Source organism: Anomalospiza imberbis, chromosome 5, assembly GCF_031753505.1.
Source record: "Anomalospiza imberbis isolate Cuckoo-Finch-1a 21T00152 chromosome 5, ASM3175350v1, whole genome shotgun sequence".
Taxonomy (NCBI): domain Eukaryota; kingdom Metazoa; phylum Chordata; class Aves; order Passeriformes; family Viduidae; genus Anomalospiza; species Anomalospiza imberbis.
In genome coordinates, this window is record NC_089685.1 from 20,356,480 (window position 1) to 20,375,486 (window position 19,007).

Sequence of the window (19,007 nt, forward strand, 5' to 3'; positions counted from 1 at the left end):
ATTTTGCTTTTCTCAATAAACACAAATCTTTTAATTCACATGAGTCCATCAGATTAGCAGGTAGTGGAAATCAGCTTGGATGGATGTATTTCTGGAGAATATTTCCCAAGAAACCAACTCACCATGATTTTGGTGATTACCTGTATTTATATTTATTCAAGAACTCTTTATGAAGCTGAGCTCTACCCCATGATGGGATTTTGTTCATCCTAAAGAAACAAGCAGGAAGAAATTAAACTAGAGCAGGAAAGCAGTGCAATGACCAGAACAAGATTTTATAGTATTAAACCAAAAAACGTCATAGTGAGAAAGAGAGTGGAAAAAGAGCGATAGAAGGCAAAATGTGAAATATCATCAGATAGGTAGGAGGTAGGATCTTGCATAAACATCAGGTGAGACCACTCCCTCTGAAGCTTGGCATGCGAATGCATATACTCTCACTGCAAGAAGGAAGGTGAAGAAAGGTGAAAATTCTCAGTCTGACACCTTTATACCTGGAGGATTCACACTGGTTGCAAAAGAATAAACATGTAAACACTGCAGATCTGCATATAAAGCTTTCAGAGATCACAGCCTAGATGAGAATGCAGTACTGTGACATGTGGGTGCCTTGCCCTGACCCTGCATGGTGCTGAGAAAGCGCTGCTGGTTGTGGAGGTTGTGCTGCCAAGGTACAATGCACTGTACTGAGTGGGTGTGTTGGCACCTCTGAAGGAACTTGGGGATACCTTCCTCCAGGCTTTCCTGCCTGGATGAGCTTGGATAATTAGCTACAAAATGACCTAATACTTCCTTGGACTGTAGAAATAGCAAAAAACCAGATGAGTTTCAAGGAAAGAGGATTTTATGTGCACTAATTTTTAAAATTTAAATAATGTTTGCAACTACATGTTTCATATGTCAACTTATCCTCAAAAGAAATAAATCTGAAAGGGCTTCAGATAACTGCAGAAATAGAATTTAGAACCTGAAAAGGTTTTGTAATATTTTCCTAAATAAAAAATCAAACTTTTATTTTTCTAATTTGAGTTTTGATGGGTAAGAAAGCCATTGCTCCAATGGAGGTATGATATGGGCATAGAAAGCAGCAATATTTGAGTGGGACAAAGTGTTGGAGTTTTTACTTTAAGAGAAAGTAGCAGAAATCTGACAGACCACAGTAATGGCAAAGTATTCTTTCTCTTGGATAGGATACTTCCTTGACACAATTTTTGTGACTCTTAGGCAGTTTCTGTAAGATCACCGTCTAGAGTCTTGTCTTTGTATTTGAGAAGGAATTAGTCTTTAAATCATCTTTTTATGAAATCATTCAATAGGATTAAAAAACTCAAACACAGCTTATGTAGAGTGGTAGCTGTATTTTATACAATGGGATCATCAAATCCTAAACCTTCTTCTCATAGGACTTAACACTACCTTATAAATACACAGATGTAACTGTGAAGGAAGCTTTTTCAAGTTGTAATACTTAACACAGGCTGTGTCTCATTGCTGTTGCTCAGGCTATTGTAAGCAGAGATTCCCACTACCATACCTTACTTTTACTGTGTTTTTAATCATATCAAGATGTGGATTTTTTTTTTTTTTTTTTTTTTTTTGTAAGGGGATTCACTCTGCTCTGACTACTTCAGAGACAATAATGATTTTTACTCTTTTGGGCTACAGAAGTCCAACTTTCTTACAGGGAAACAGCAAAAGGCAATGAGAATATATACAAGGCCCTTTCCAGTCTGCCAGGTACCTAAGGCAATAACAAATTAGTACAGCATCTCCTATAACCACCTGTCTAACCACCTGCAAGAATGATGGCATTATTTTAAGCAGGTAGAGCAACAATTAGCAAATTAGGGGGTTTATGTGGTCTTTGAAATCATGGTAGCAGTTAGATCTTCATATTGCATCATAGTCATCAGTGAGAACACTAGGTTTACTGACATTTAAAAAATCTGACTTGTCCATGATGGTAAGTAAGCATACAATGCTGTTATCTGTGGCTATTATTAGAGACTTCACAAGCTGGCAAAACTCTGCTTATATTAAATACCTGAGAAACTATGGCTACATGAGTTCCAACAACTGCATTAAATTTATGACTGAATCTAGGTACTAAATTTTAGATTGTGAATTATTTTTAAATAAAATGATCTTAGATTTTGGATACCCAGGCATAATTAAACAAATTTGACAATGCAATTAAAACTACCTTTAAGTGAGTTCTAGAAGCTTATTTTTTGATATTCTGAATAGCACCAGAAGCAAGATGCTCTTTTTCTTTCCTTCATTTTTAACTTCTGTTTGAGTCTTTTTCTCAACCTAGTATTGCTGGGTTCAGCCTGCTTACCAGGTGTGTCTTTTGCCAGCTCAAGGTGTGTGATTTCATCTCTTGGCAATTCAACAGGTCCCTGCACTGCATGAGCTTCCTATAGGCTGACATTTAAATCAGATAAAAACAACCCCTTTGTGGCAAGCAGGTAATCAGGACAGTGTCATTACTATGATTGAGTATGCATTCAAAGAAGTATGGTGTCTGGTTTGCCCAGCTGTGAAAGTATATCTTTTTAGAGACTTCAAACCAGCATATTAAATATTAAAAAACTTGATAATTGTTGCAAAAGAAAAAAAAATGTGGATGTATGTTTTTATGTTACTCTCATTGAACAGCGATAAACTGGAAAGATTTATTTTTGGAAATTTTGAGCCAAACACAAGATAAAATATATCTTTTGGGTTTGAGATTTTTCTTTTAAATTTGTGTTTTTTCCATAATGAAAATCAGTTACAAACCTGATTTAATTATCTAGTTAAACAGAATTTAACTGTCTTCCTTATGATACTGAAGGAAGAAATCAGTATCATTTGATGTATATGACTTTAATCATTATATATTTAAGTTATATAGGGAAGATGTCAAGATTTGAAGGATGTCTAATTTTTCATCATATCACTTACTATAACTAAGTGTTCCAATACCATGAGCTCAGATATCTTGAGCAAGGTCCTCAAAGAAACCTTTAAAATTTAAGATTAAAAATACTCTTGGAGAATTTCTTTTGCACCATCTGGGGTTTTTTTGACTAGGAGTTTGGCTGCAAAAGAAAGCTTTTCTCCATGGTCCTGAGGATTCAGAATTTTTTAAAGCAAGCTAAAAAGATTCTCTCTCATTACATGAATTTAGTATCTGGGATCCAAAATTAAGTTTTTTGAGATTAGCTGTAAAATTTCAGTAATACTAAAAATGTTATTATTTCTACTGACAGTTATTATTCTACTAATAGTTATTTCTACTGACAGTTTTTGGAATGTGAATTTCTCATACCAGTAGAAGAGATTGAGATGCACAGCCTCAAGCCTTACTGCATTAACAATATGGTCTGTGTTCCCTAATATTAATACAGAACAATACCTGTAAAAAAATGTCTCACTGAAGGATACTCTTCACCAATTCCTTGAATGGAGACATCAACTGTTCAGAGAATATATTGTTCTTCTAATAAAGACTTGTTTTTCTGTTAAAAAATTGTCCCCATTTGTCTTCAATTAAAGTAAATTACTGCCCCAGATATCAACAACAGCTTCAAATACAATCCATTTAAACAGGTGAATAACCCTGTATCCTAGGCAAGAGTCAGTGAAAAAAGTCCAGTTATACTCCTTCACAACAACCATAAAGGTGTAAAAATTAGTATAGACATTAGTATATAAGTTTCTGAAAATTTAATACTGAAAGATTCCATTGACTGACCTCCCAGATAGTCTGTATGTTCTCTAAAGTAGGGTCTTTAGAAAGTGGGAAGCATGGGAGTGAGTATATATGTTTTAGGTGTTTTAAATTACTTCTAAATTTAAGTCAGTTTTTCAGTAAAACTGTGACCCATAAACGGATTGTAAAACATTGTAAACTATAACGACTTCTTAAATGTTTTATAGCATTAATATAGTTTTATGTCTTTGGAGATTAGTAGCTTTACAATTGCCTTAAAATAACCATGGCAACAGAGTAAATTTTCAGTGGACATCAGTTGCTCACTAATGGTTGTTGTAATTACAAAGAAACAAGACAGCAAAATTCTATAAATTACTTATCCTTTGATTGCAGTATATTAATTATTGCTGTGCAGACTTGAAGGACTCAGGAATTTCAAGCATTTTTTTAATTGCACATCAGGCTTCTCAGGAACTGCTTTGTAGTCTTTCCCTCCTTCTGGCACAAGGTAATACTTTAATGAATAACGTAACATTTGTTGTGAATTGTATTAGAGGATTTTGCATTCTGGAAACATCAAAGAATAAGACATGACAAGGTCAAAAAGCTGAAATAACATTACCTTGGATACTTTGGAAAATTCAAAGCTGTGATTCTGAGAGTGATATTTTTGCTTGATGCCTCTCTCCAAATTTTTTGTGGTAATTGAAGCATGGCCTGCAGCTTTGTGTGTGTGTATGTGTGTACAGTTGTGTGACTTCGTTCATTTTTGATGTAGACTGCACAAAAGAAATTGAGCTACAAAATGGTTTATGGATATTTAACAGTTCCTCTTTGGAGTGTTGTCCTCATTAAATGTCAGAGTTTAAGCCCCAGCTAAAGCACTGGAAGGAAGGTTGGGTTTCATCCCTGACAAGTGATAGAAATCAAAATTAGGAAATACCCTAATACACTCTTAACCTGTTTAATTATTTTAATTAACACACAGCTGATTGCACTCCAGAAAAAAAAAAAAAACAGGAAATAGCTCGATGTCAAATAGGATTTTGTTCAGCAAGATGCACTATCCTCATGGGTGAGTGAGAATACATTGGTCATAATAAGCTGCTTGGTTAGACAAAGAGAAAATGGCATTTATGTTTCAGGTGTCTGCTAACTAGATGTTAATGGACTAATGTCTGTTACATAATGACAATCCCAATGAGACAATGTTAAGGACGCAGATGTGTCTTGTTTGAGAAATCTTAAATTATTTATGTGCTTTCAGACCATTCTTATGGCTAATTGCTTTTGGCTGCGAGTTTGTTCATTGGGTGTTGGATTTTTTGGTAAACTAACTACACTGCATATAAGCCTTAAATAGGAAAGTGTTTAGTTCTTTCATTCTCTCTGCAATCCATTATTTCAGCTATGGTTAGGTGGCACTGATTTTGTTTGCCTATTTTCTGTTCATTTTTATTCTAGCAATATATCATATCTTGAAAAATAATAGTGGCTTAGAAAATAAATAACAGAAATACTAAGATGTCAGTAATGATATCTGAGAACTATGGCCATGGTCTGGGACTTCAAGAGCCCGGACACAGAGGAGCAAAATCACAAATAAATGCGCTCTTGGAGTTGGCAGAGCAATCCTTGTATTGGGGATGAAGCCCCTTAGCTGGACCATTTCCCATTTTGGTGACATTTTTACAATTACTCTAAGGATGGTTATCTTAATTCACCAGGATGCTGCCTCCCTTCCCAGGCAGCTATTACCTGAGGCAAAGAAATTTTCTTTGCTTTTCACTGGCCTCAGGAACCTATTAATACAGAGGCTGCTTGAGAGGCTGGTCAAACTCTAAAAACATTTGTCCAAAAGCACCTAGAAATACAGATGGCTCTTCAGATGTCCACTTTTTCTGCAGACAGCCTTTGCAGCTTAACTAGTTCCTGCACATCACAGTCTTGATTGATTCCTGTAGTAGTGAGTGGCTTTCTTTGATCTTCTTCCTTGTATGAGCCCCACTACCTTTTGGGCACAACTTTCACTGAGCTCAACATTTCCCTTCTCTCCTGTGGTTCCATAGCAGGGGGATTCTTCTGGAGTGGAAAGGGAAGAAATCTTTCTTTCTGAGACTGTACAGGTACTTGTGAGTTACTAGTATTACCTAAGTTGTTTCCTTATCTGAAACACTTTATCTTAGTGTCCTTTGACTCCTGAATCACAGAGGTATGTATGTATCTGCTTGGCATGTTTCCATCCTGGCATGAAGTAAATGCTCAGACTGGAGTCTGAAGCAGACAGCTGTAACTCATCTCTGCCTTCTCACATTTAGTACATGCAAGCTGATGAGAAAAGTCTGGTATCAGCTGAAAGACACTCTGTCAATTGTCAGCTTGATAGACTTTTACCTGAAACCTGACAAAAAAAAAAAAATGTGACTGAAGTCAGCAGTGCTGAAATAAGTACATCTTTCTGGGACTAGTAAAACAAAACCAAAAAAGCCATCCTAAACAACAAAACCAAAACAACAACCTTCCCCAGCCTCCCAAAAAAATAAAAGGAAGAGGGATTGAAGCACAACAAAACCCCAACCAAGCAGTGCCACACAGCAGGAAAAATGGAACAAGTACGATAAATAGGATCCCCGGTATCTCACGATAGTTAATGGTGAAGACAGATATAGGCAGGGTGCACCCATGCCATGTAGTTCTCAAATATGTCTTCGTGAGTCCTTGTATACACTGAGATAAACTGATGGAATGTTGCCATAACATGGTTGTGTTGCTGGGATCTGCAGGTGATCCTGATTTAATAGAGAAATTCATGTCTACTTGAAGTGTATTCATTTTGGTAATACTAAAAAATTACTTGTGGCTGTATTTGTGGAAAAGATTTCTCACACTTTCATTCCCACTTATGTCCCAGCATATATGTCAGCTACTTTTTTTTTTCTTTTTTTTTTTGTGTGGAAAATCATAACCATGAACTCTTCTCAGAGGAATTACAAGAAATGTGCTTGCTACTACTTGTGTTGCAAAATATATTTAAAAAGAAAGAATGCCCAACCACAATATTTAAAACCAAAATATGCACATATACTTGATAACATTAAAATCACCATTTTCCACCAAATATTATTTGATACTATCCAGTATATAATACTGTGCAAACAAAACTTTATTCATCTATTCACACATTTTTATATGAGAAACCTAACTACCCTCTTATAACTTCCTCTTTCAGTACAAGCTGTTAGCTTGTACTAGATAATGTCATATCACCCTGATACTATTTTAGTATGTTACTAGAGTAGTATTTATCTCTCAGTTTAATTTTATTCCATGCGTTGATCTTTAGGGGATTGAGTGATCTGTTCCCATTGCATACAATATCTGTTCCTGAGCCTGTTGGCTTTTTTGACTTGTTGGATTCTTCAGCTGTAGAACTGAATCAATCTTCTCTGGCTCACAATATATGCTGTAGATTTTAAGATGAAACCTGCCTCTATGGATTTTTTGAGTACAGAATGAAAAGAAGCTGTATTCTTTCAAATATGCTGGTAGCACTGAGCTTTTTTGGCTACATGTGGAGAACAGCAATCTTTTTGTCTCACTCTCTCCCTCCTCTCTTCACAAAACCCCCTCCCATGTGTGGACAGAGCTGTCTCTTTTCCAGAGGTGAAAGGAACACAGCTAAGATGGCAGGGGAGGTTCAAAGGGGCTAATTTTTGTTATTCAGTAGCTCCTTCCCCATTGGAATCTCATTCATCACATTCTTTTCCTAGGATAGATGGATGCTTCTGACAAGGCCACAGTGGTAATTCCTGCCTTGCTGTACCTGTGAAGTAGTTGAGCTACATCTCCTAGCCCTCCCTGCTAGCAGTGGAGTAGGGAAGGTCATTCACACAGCATTGTCCCACCACTGGGAGGAGAGGTCAAGGTATAGCATTGTTGAGCAGAGAATGGGCTGAGTCCAGACTGGGAGACACAAAACTGCCTTCTCAATTCTGTGTCACCACAGCAGGTGACAGACTGGCGCCTACTAATTTTAATTCTTTATCTGGCAAAATTCAAAGGTTAATCTGTGATACAGTCGTATCACAGCTATACATATTTTGTTATAGTAGACTCAAGGTGCTGTAAGGAGAGGAGCTAGAGTTCAGTGTTTTTATATTCTGGGTTATTTGTTAGAGGGTAAGAACAAAAATGTCACCACTGTAGTGTATTTGCTGAGAGTGGCCAATAGCAGATTCTGGAGGAGAGAAATAGGGAACAAAGAAAATGTAGATTAATTTTTCTCCTGTTTATACTTGAAGTTGTAGCTGAAGGACTGCATGAACCAGAGTTTGCATTTAGATCACTACTTTTAAAACCCACTGTTACACCAACCAGTTAATGATGGAGCAAATTGCTTTTTACTACTCCTATATTGTTGATAGCTAGAGTTCAGTCTCATTGCTGAATTTTATTCATTTCAGGGTAGGTTTTATGATGCACGTCTCTGTGCTCGATGTGGGAAGAAGCTCTAATAGATCCTGTAAGGAAAAAAAAGCTCTACTAGTTATTTTTTATTTTAAATACCATGGGCTTAAGGTACTTGTCCTGGCTGATGTTATACAAGAGTGGAATGAACTGTTCCTTTCACAGAAATGCACAATTTTAATTTTTTCACTATGCTGAAGACCAAGACATCAAATAAATTATACGCTTCTGTGCAAAATCACAGGTTAAGTTCTCATCCATCAGCTTCAAAAATATAAAGTTGTGCTGCCTGTCCTGGAATTCATTTATATCAGTTTATTTCAATACCAAATTGTTTACTTTCTCTATAAGCCTTGTAAAGGGTACCACCATAATTTGTATTACATATACCCTAAATCTGTATATAATTCATTTCTTGTAGCACTCCTAGTTTCTCTTTCATTCTACTTTGTGCATTCATACATGAACAGCCAGAATTTGCCCTGTGGTAAGTAAGATAAATTGCCTAAACATGGGCATCAAATGCCATTTAAGATACCCCAGGGTATCCATCTGGCCTCCAGCTGCTGCCTCAGAAAGGCACAGATTCTCTGTCATCTGCATATTCTGCATATCTGTGTGGATGTATTCAGTATCTTAGGATATTTAAAATGTCAGTAAAGGTCTGTATGTAATGAAAATGGATGAAAACTTGTTTTATTGTCCTAATCTTGAACTGAAACATGTAGGGAAAGCACGAGAAGTCTTTTCAGATTTTGAATGGGTGGAAGACAATCATTAATTTATATTTTAGTAACCACGTTGCTCATTGTTTTGAAATGTCTGCTGTGTGGAGATTAAGCAGATAACAGCTTTTTGTTACAAACCTCACATAGCTTGGTACACTGTATATTCTTTCTCTGACAGCCTGACATTCACAAATTAAATTTTGCTAGTTCTGATTAGTTGTTTATCATTTTCTGTGTTTTTTTTTTCTATTAAATGCTATAACAGCCTGTATTTACTCTTTCTATTTATTCCATTTCAACCTTCTATTTCATTTGTCTCATTGACTAACATCTTGCTTAATTTTTTTTTAATGCATTTTTCTTTTCTGGGAACTTTTGGTACAGCAAGTTCAAATGATTATTCTCCCTCTTTTTACTTCCCTGAGAACAATTTCATTAATGTACATCTCTGTAGTACTTTTTCCTTTTAAAACCTACTTAGAATGAAATGATTATAAAAAAAAATCTGAACCCTTAACTCTAGTACTTGAAACTATTTGCATGAATTAATGAAATAAGACTTGATCCTACAAATCTGAGGAAACTTTCCATAAAGCTGAATGCTAAGAGATGGTGCATTCTGAAGTTTTGATACACAATAGTTAATTGTATTACTGTGCACTACATAATTGCTTGACTTCCATTCTCCTAAGCCTGCCATTGAATCCAGGCTTAGTTCTTTAGATTCATAGCAGATAAAGTAGTTTATGTGGAACAGCTCAAAGGATGAAGACTTAGCTTAGGTAATTTTAATTTCAAATAAAAGAAAAATAAATTAATATAAATCCATACACATATGATTTCAGAAATAAAAGATTTGTATCTGGTATCATGCTTTATAATGTAATCTGCTTCACTAGAGTTGGAATATTTTGTAAATGGCAGTTGTGAGACTTATCAGCACAACCACTTTTCTACACTTTTGTCAATGTACTGAAGTAACAGGGCCTCATAGTAAAAAAAAAAATTAAAAGATTTTCCTGTAAGAAGAATCCAAATGTGTTGATTTAATTTTTTTAAATAAAGCTCAGGGATGTTCTTAATTTAAGAACTTTTATATATTAATCATTTTTATATGTACTTGGCCAGTACTACACATGAACTTGTGGTTTACAAGTAAAACCACTTCTTTTCCACTTCATGAAATGTAAAGAGAATTTCACTGGAAGGCATTGGCCAAATGCAAGCTCTAACCTCACAGGGATCTAATATTACAGTCTGCAGCACAAGAGGAGATATTTTAGAATCATGTGAAATGTAATTTGACAATATAGGCACATGAAGGATTAGGTAGTTGCTGAGCAGCATCTCAAGAACCGTTTGTTGTGGTTTCCCAAAGTACTTTTTTATCTAAGTTGGAATTTATGTAGTCCTGGGTCGCTACCTCAGGTCTTTGTTGTATTCTGTGTTACATTCTCTCTACAGTGTGTTAAATTTAAGTTTTGCAGGTAGAAATCAATGTTCAATAAGAGGAGCATTTAAATTGTCTTGAACTATGATGTAATTCCCTGCAACGGTAATGATAGAGTACATGTGGCAGTACCAGATACCAAGAGTGCTCGGTTCTGCATAACTGGTTGTCAGAAAAAGAGACACTTTTATACTTCCATGGCACTTGTTCGAGTGTGTATACTGAATCAAAGTTTGCCTCCTCACATGAGATTAGTTGTTATGATCAGCTACAGTGTTTCTGCACATGGTTTATTATCTGCTCTCTCTACAGTGTTAATCAGTTTTTTCCACAGAAGTATGCACTTTAATTTGATGGATTATCCAACAAAGTATATTTTCTTAGAAAACCTTTTCATTTTGAGGACTATCCATTCTCAGATGCACTCTTCATTCAGATCATTCACCAGGGTATATTTTTCTTCAATGAGATTAACATTTTTAAAGACTATTAATTAACCCTTGGTAGTTTGTTTATAGCCTTGAGGCATCTAGTTTGTCTTACACTTTCATTCTGTCCTTACACTTTCAAGATTTCTGCTACCATCTTGCATTCATTATTTTGGGAACCACTGGTCAAACCCACAGGTTTTCTTCAAATGCCTTTAACTTTGCTTTCCTGGTTATGCAGCTAATGGTTTATTAGCACAATCCAGTCATGCATACGTCCTAGTTATAGTTCATTCAATGTTTCATTCCACAATGGAATATGAATATAATAAGGCATGGATTAAAGCTATAGTCTCCTTGTTAACAGAATATACAAGTTATGGCAGCATTGCTAAAACGCAATGAAATATACTCTAGAGCAGGCACTGTGACTGTTACTGCACTTTCTAAAATCCGCTGTTTAACAAAGGGATAGTGGTTTCTGCTCAGTGTTAGGGAGTGTAAATCTTCTGTGACTTATTCCAGATTTTAGCAAGCCTGATTTTATTAACTTGACAAAGGTTGTTTGACTTTTGCCGCATGGGAAAAATCATGCTGGACTCGGTGAGGCTGCTGAATTTAGCAAGCTGCTATGTCCCTGTTGATTGTGGTGCTCAGTGTGAGATGCTGTTGTGCTCTAGCTGAGAGCAACACTACATCTAAGAAAGAAAGATAGTTCTGGTTTGGACTAGTCAGTCACTTTGTACATGTGTTGTGGATTAACCCCTGCAGCTGAGCATCTTGTAGACTTGCTCCCTCCCCCACCAGCTGGACTGGAGAGAGAACTGGAAGGGTAAAATTGAGAAAACAGATGGGTTGAGATAAAGACAGTTTAATAAGTGAAGCAAAAGCTGCACACATAAGCAAAGCAAAAGGACTTCATTCACCACATGCTATGGGCAGGCAGGTGTTCAGTCCTCTCCAGGAAAGTATCACACATAGAGTGAGTGATTTAATGCCATCTCCCCAGCTGTCCCCTTCTTCCTTCTTCTCCTCCAGGTTTATATACTGAACATGATGTTTTATGGTAGAGAATAACCCTTGAGTCAGTCGGGGTCAGCTGTCCTGATTGGTCCACTCCCAACTCCTTGTGCACCCCCAGCCTCCCAAATGGTGGAGTGGGACGAAAAGCAGAAAACACCTTGACTCTATGTAAATGCTGCTCAGAAATAGCTAAAACATCCCTGTGTGGTCAATAGTTTTTAGCACAAATCCAAATCAGAGCAACAATAAACCCACTATGAAACAAAATTAACTTTATGGCAACCAAAACCACCAGAAGATATTTCTAAAGCCAGCCATATATTATAAGCTCACACTCTTATTGCTGAGCATAATAATAAGTTCCCATTGCTCTTAATGTATACCAAGAACATTTCCTATCTGTTCATAAAAATGGCTGTTTTTCCATGAGGTCTTCAAATGCTGCTGAGTGAATTCTATTGTTACTATACAGTAGTGTTTTGAAGGTTGCCTCCATAACTATGTACCAAGAACAGCTGAGGATGTGATTGTTGCATGGAAGAAATTTATTGCATCAACCTGCTGTGTGACCAGTGAAGAATAATATTATTGCTTGAAAGACTGTAGACTGGGATTTTTCTTGCCCTTCATTCTGTCAAAAGAATTGGGAGAAAAGCATGAAGACCTTTCCAAAATTTTCTGTAGAGTCTCTTCTATCTTTATGGGGTCTTAAGTCTTTACCACACATAATTTTTGATACTCTTCTTCCATGATTGCTCACACCCAATTTTTGCAGCCAGAATTTTTCTGGCAGAACTGTGAAATTGACACAGTATTTAATATGCCACTTGTCACTCTCAAAACACTGTTTATTTCACTGGATATCAATTTTATATGAAAGCTATTATGCAAAACAAAATGCTTTAGAGAACAAAATACTTTATGGGAGAGAGACAGACAGACATACGAGAAGAATTTATGTTGAAATCTTGGAGTGTGTATACTGTTCCTACTTCTACTAGCTTACTTCCTCTTGATAGGTACCCAGAATATCAAGCTTTGTTTTTCATTCTCTGGAAACCTCTCACAATGGACTTAGTGCCTCTAGATATATTAACATGTGTTATTGTGTAGGAACTTACTGTGAACTGGCTATTGTTTTCTTGGGTGTTTACATGCAGAAACATGAAAATATTGTGAGGGCATTTTGTGGGTTTTTCCCCCAGTGAAGATAAATTTCAACAGTCACTGAAATAGAACATTAACATACTTGAATTTTTCTTCAATGGATCTCAACTATAAATATGATTCACCTATATATAAAAATTTGGGGAAATGGTGTAGCTTTTGAAAAGTCTCTGCGGTAGTTCAGGTCCTTGATGTCACCTTGAAGGAATCCATCAAAATATGTTCTAATTTGGCTGGTCTGGTTGCCAAGGTAGATGTGTAGTTTTCAATCTTTGAACATTTTGTTGATCAAATAAGAACAGTGTCGATTTATAACTTTTGACAGCTTCAGCAATGGCCTTTTCTGTCAGGCAGTGTCGTATATAGAGGAGAGAGCAACAAGCACAGCTGATGTACTTAATTTATTTTGATAAAATACTTTTTTATAGGTGGTCAGTGTCAGAAATAGCATACTTACTGTGACACACATTAAACATTTGCATCTCAAGGTCTTTTATGAGTATTGGCTCCTAAGCTGAGGATATTAACAATATTTTCATACTTAACTGGGAAATTTTTAATGTAGTTCATCACAAGATTGCTGTTTTTTGCCTACTGCCAAGCATACACATCCTAAAGTGAAATTATGTCTTTCTTCATGTCAAAAGAAATGTCTTTCTGTTTTATTCTAGAATTGCCTAATGTTCTATAATACACACACAAAACACCCTCAACCAAACAATCAGAGAAAAAAGACAGCAAAGGATTATATTTTAAAATTATTTTCATAGAATCATAGTGTAGATTTTGTCATGATGATGATAACATACATTTTGTTTTGGGGAAGTTTTTGAATTTATTATCATACTATATTTGCATTATGAAGAACCTGTTCAATTTCTAATTAGTATTTTTTCTTTAATGTATATTTTTAAAATTCCTTTAAGGGTATTTATTGCTTTTAATATTTTTTCAGGGAGTGCTGGAACACCTGTTGTTTTCAATGAAAATGGAGATGCTCCTGGACGCTATGATATTTTTCAGTATCAAATCACCAACAAGAGTACAGAATACAAAGTAATTGGTCAGTGGAGTAATCAACTTCATCTAAACGTAAGTCCCCTGTTTCCCTTAGTATTGTCCTGCTGAAACTGGCTGCTCATGGCTTGGATGGGCACACTGTTCACTGGGCAAAAAACTGGCTGGAGGGCCAAGGCGTCCAGAGATGACAGTGAATGGAGTTACGTCCAGTTAGCACCTGGTCACAAGCGGTGTTCTCCTGGGGTCAGTACTGGGGCCAGTCCTGTTTAATGTCTTTACCAATGATGTGGATGAGATGATCATGTGCACCCTCAGTAAGTTTGCAGACGAGGCCCAAGTTGAGCAGGAGTGTTGATCCAATGGAAAGTAGGAAGGCTCTGCAGAGCACTCAGGACAGGCTGGATCGATTGCCATGGTTCAACGAGGTGAAGTGATGAGTCCTACACTTGGGTCACAACAACCCCAACAGTCTGAGGGCAAGTTTCTGGCTGGAAAATTGCCCAGTGGAAAAGGTCCTGGGAGTGTTGGTTGACACAGCTGATGAAGATCTGGAGTGTGCCCAGGTGGCCAAGGCCAGTGGCATCTTGGCTGTATCAGAAATAGTGAGGCCAGCAGGACCAGGGCAGTGACTGTCCCTCTGTACTTGGCACTGGAGAGGCTGCAGCTGATAGAATCATAGAATCATTAAGGTTGGCTTAAACCTCTGAGGTCATTGAGTCCAACCATCAATCAAGCACTGCTAGGACCACCACTAAACCATGTCCCTGTGGCCACATCTACAAGTCTTTAAAATATCTTCAGGGATGGTGATTTCATCACTTTCCTGGGCAGCCTATTCCATTGCTTGACCACCCTTACAGTGGAAGACTTTTTTCCTATTATGAAATCTAAACCTGTCCTGGCACAACTTGAAAGCATTTCCTCCTGTTCTATCACTCAATACCTGTGAGAAAAGACTGACCTCCCCCCATCTACAACCTTCTTTCAAGTATTTGTAGAGGCCAGTAAGGTTCCCCCTTGAACACTACAAGACATTGAGGGGCTGGGGCATGTCCAGAAAAGGGCAATGAAGCTAGTGAAGAGTCTGGAGCACAGATCTTGTGAGGAGTGGCTGAGGGAGCTGGGCTTGGTTATTCTGTTAGGTAGAAAAGGAGCCTCAGGGGAGAATTTACTGCTCTCTACAACTACCTGAAAGAAATAAGTGATGAGACAGGGGAAACTACTGAAAGTTGCACCAGGGAAGGTTTAGATCAGATATTAGAAAAAATTTCTTCACTGAAAGGGTGATCAAGCACTGGAACAGGTTGCCCAGGGAAGTGGTCACCATCACTGGGGGTATTTAAAAGATATGTAGATGTGGCCTTTAGGGACATGGTTTGGTGGTGGATTTGGCCTTGTTATGCCAATGGTTAGACCTGATGATCTTATATGTCTTTTCAACCTAAATGATTCTATGGTTCTACCAACTGGATTATGATACTGACATTGGAAAATACTCATTTGAGTATTAAATTATTTTAAACACTTAAAAAATATTATTTATTCTCTGTCAGCTGGCAGAACAAAGCACTTCCCCTCTGTTCTTGAGAAGACAGTAAAAGGTTGCACAATGTAGCCTGAATCAAATTCTTTATATTTTCAAGTCAGATGGGTTGTGTAGTTATCAGCTCCTTCAGATGGTATTTTTGAATAATTTTATATTTGTTATTCCTCAGAGAGATTAATAAGTTAGGCAAGGAAATAATAACTCTTCTTTTAAAAAAAGGTATCAGACAAAATGATGGGGACAGGTAAATTGCCCAGGTATTTCAAATAATATAAGAAGATGGAAATGTATTTCATAAAAGACAAGTTTGAATTCTAACCACTTCTGATTTAGTTAAAACATTGGGATGATGAACTACTGCAATAAAAATATTCCTTGAATATAAAGGGAGACTTTAGTGTTTTTCTACATTAATAACTAGAATTTGTATTGTCCCTTATTACTTCATAGCAGAAGGAATAAAAAAAACACAATTTACCCATCTTTAGATGGTGTTTTTAATTGTTGTCTTAATGTGCTTTGCAAGTTTTGGGTTAGTTAAGTTCCACCTGTGCATGGAATTATATTTGGGATGAAAATTGCCATCCTAACAAAATTCAGAGGATATATTACATAGATTTGTATGACAGATAGGCATCAAGGTTTAATTTGAGAAATTTTTGGGTCCAAGGTACTTCTTTCTGTAAGAAGATGTCTTCGTGCAAAGAGAGAAGAAGAAAAATTAAGTTAATCTCTTTCCTTATTACATATGTAATATACTTGAGTTGTGTTAGCTGTTTGGGTACCTCTGCAAATGTGAAATACCAATGTTGTTTTGCTAAAGGCTGATGAGAAGGGCAGCAGTGTGAATTGATGACAAGATCCACCAAAGCAAGTTTATGCAGTGAATTCAATAAAACAACGAAAGGAAGGTTTCAAATATCGCTGGTTTTTCATGTGAGAGGTTCCTGATGAAGAGTTACAAAGACAGTGTAGTAAATATTTACAAATTATTCTCCTGTTCAGACTATTTTGCAATAATTATCTGAGTGCTATCCACAATAACACATATGATGACTCCCCATTTTCATTCACAGCTGCTAAACCACTTTAGCATATCTACCATTTAATATCTGTAACTACTTGTCAGGGACTCATTTATTTAGTTATTCTGCCCAAATAGAAAAAAATCCTACCAACAGAAGCTGTGTGTTGCAGATTATGTGGCAGTGTTATTTCCCTTCACTAACCTGATATCTGTCTGTTGAAAGGCATGAAAGGAAAAAAAATGGTTAAACAAGTTTAATATTAAACATTAATTTCTGGAAAACACTACAGTTAGATCCTTATTATAACTATTATGGAATAAATTCCAGATTTTGATAATTGCTACATTTTTCTGAAAAGTTAGTGTTTATTAAATTAACTAAAAAACTGATAAACCCATTTTGCACAAATGCTAGTACTAACATAAGTTACATAGTAATATCAAATAAGATACAGCAGAAAAATTTGCTTCAATTTTAGTTTCATTATGATCTGCCTTTTTCTATCTCCCCCTAGACTTCTAAATTTTTCATTAAGCCTGTAGTTTTTCAGTCCCATTATTTCTGCCTCATGTATATGTACCAGGGGGAACTCTGAAATATGATTGGATTGATGGGTACTCATACTACTGAAACCACATCGCGCTAACCACATAGACCTCAAATCTAACAGGAAAGGATTTATCTAAGGATGCCCTAATTGACTCTCATTAGTTAAGGCTGTGTTAGAATGTTGTTTGGCTCTCTTTTTTCACCACCATAATCTCACGTGCTGGATGCAACTGGTTTTTCCAACTCCCAGGCAAGATCTGTCTAGTATGTGGGGTTGTGAACATACGAGTGAGCTGGCACAGTGCCCTGCAGTGCAATCTTCTGCTCCCAGCCTTGTGTTAGGGTCCTGCTTTTGCTCCAACACCTCCTGCTCTGCTGCAGAACCCCTGCTCACACAGGCCAGGATGAAAGCAGGCACACAGGGCTCACTCCTCCTGCACATTCACTAAATCTTAGCAGGTGTTGATGGCAGTTATGACAGATGATGATCTGCTGTGGCAAAGCTGTTGCCTCCTCCCACTAGACAAAATAAATTAAAACCAAGTAATCTTTTTGAATGATTGTCAATACTCCAGATCATCATATTGCAAATTAGGAAGTTATTTTGAGTGCCAATGAATCATAGGGAACACAGTGGATGTTTTCATTAGTTTCTGTGAAAACATCTATATTTATTGAAAGTGAAGCAGTATTAAGATGGCAGAACAATTTTTACCCTGCTGCTCTTTAAAGGAGATGCTTTTAAAATATAATACTTTTTCCCCCGTATCCTTTCTCCTCTAGTTTACTTTTAATGAAGACACATGTAACTATGATTTTGGTGAATATTTGTAAGCTAGATATCCTCTGTAGATACCTCTACTCTGGTTTTTACTGATATTTTTTCCTCAAATTGTGTGGTAACATGTTGTAGCTATGATGTGTTTATGATTATGTTCATCTATGCAGATGGTATTGTGCTTCAGAAAATTTATAATTTTTATTCATCTGTTCATTTTCCCTGTCAGAAAAATAAATCTTGAATGTTTCAGGTTTTTAATACAGTTCAACCTTGGAAAAATTAATGTAAGACAAAGTAGAACATATCTTCTATCTAAATAACTTAATCCAAAGGTTTCCCTTTTCTATTTCTGATTTCCTCATTCTCCCTACTTTTAAATTTTCCTTTTCCTTAAGATTCTCTTTGCTAATTTATATCATATTTTGGCTGCAGGTTTGTTGTCTGGGCTGTGGCTTCTCACCTGGTAGCCAGCCCCAGTCTGCCTTTGGCCACCACCCTCCGAATTCAGGGTTGCTCTGGTGATGTCTCTGGCACCTCAAAGCCAGAGACTGACTCTGTAGGGTCCTTGTCAAGCTTCAGACTTGTTCCTTTTATATTGCAGTGCTGGTTTTCCCTTTGGGCAGGAAATGCTGACTCTGGATAAAGATTCTGTATCCTGTTCCCTAAGGGGCTCTTTCTCAGCAGGCTTCACCAGCTGCTGAGACCCACTAGCTCTGATGCTGGTTTCTTCATGGAGACTTCAGTAACATTAATGCTCTCCTTTAGGCTAGCTGACCTTTTAAATTTCCTCTAAAGTAACTATAGCTTCCAGATACAGGCACTTCATGACTACTGATCAGTCTGACTTCTGTAATTCTTACAAAACAAATGCATGACAATGCTGATACAATAGATAAATTAAGAAACAATAACAATCTTCCAAATTTAAATTTTTGCATTATTCTTGAGTTTGAAATAGGTATCTCAGTCTTTGACAGACACAAGAAAACTCTGAAAGCAAATATTTAGAAATGTCCAACAATAATCTCAAAGAACCTGATTGTCTGATGATTCTGACCATGTAAATTTACACCTCTTTTAGTAAAGTCCCTTTACTCTCCAAGGTTTCCTGACTTTA

General features: G+C 36.6%; 1 protein-coding gene across 6 annotated transcripts in view; it reads left to right on the top strand.

Moving 5' to 3' along the window:
* GRM8 (glutamate metabotropic receptor 8) overlaps positions 1-19,007 on the top strand; it is a 301,899-nt gene that overhangs the window by 222,871 nt on the left and 60,021 nt on the right. For all 6 annotated transcript variants that reach the window (XR_010999002.1, XM_068189820.1, XM_068189819.1 and 3 more), the window contains one exon: positions 13,922-14,058. Coding sequence is in view for 5 of the 6 variants with exons in the window: in XM_068189820.1 (XP_068045921.1) it covers positions 13,922-14,058 (137 nt within the window). In the remaining variant the exon portion in view is untranslated. The remainder of the gene's footprint in view (positions 1-13,921; positions 14,059-19,007) is intronic.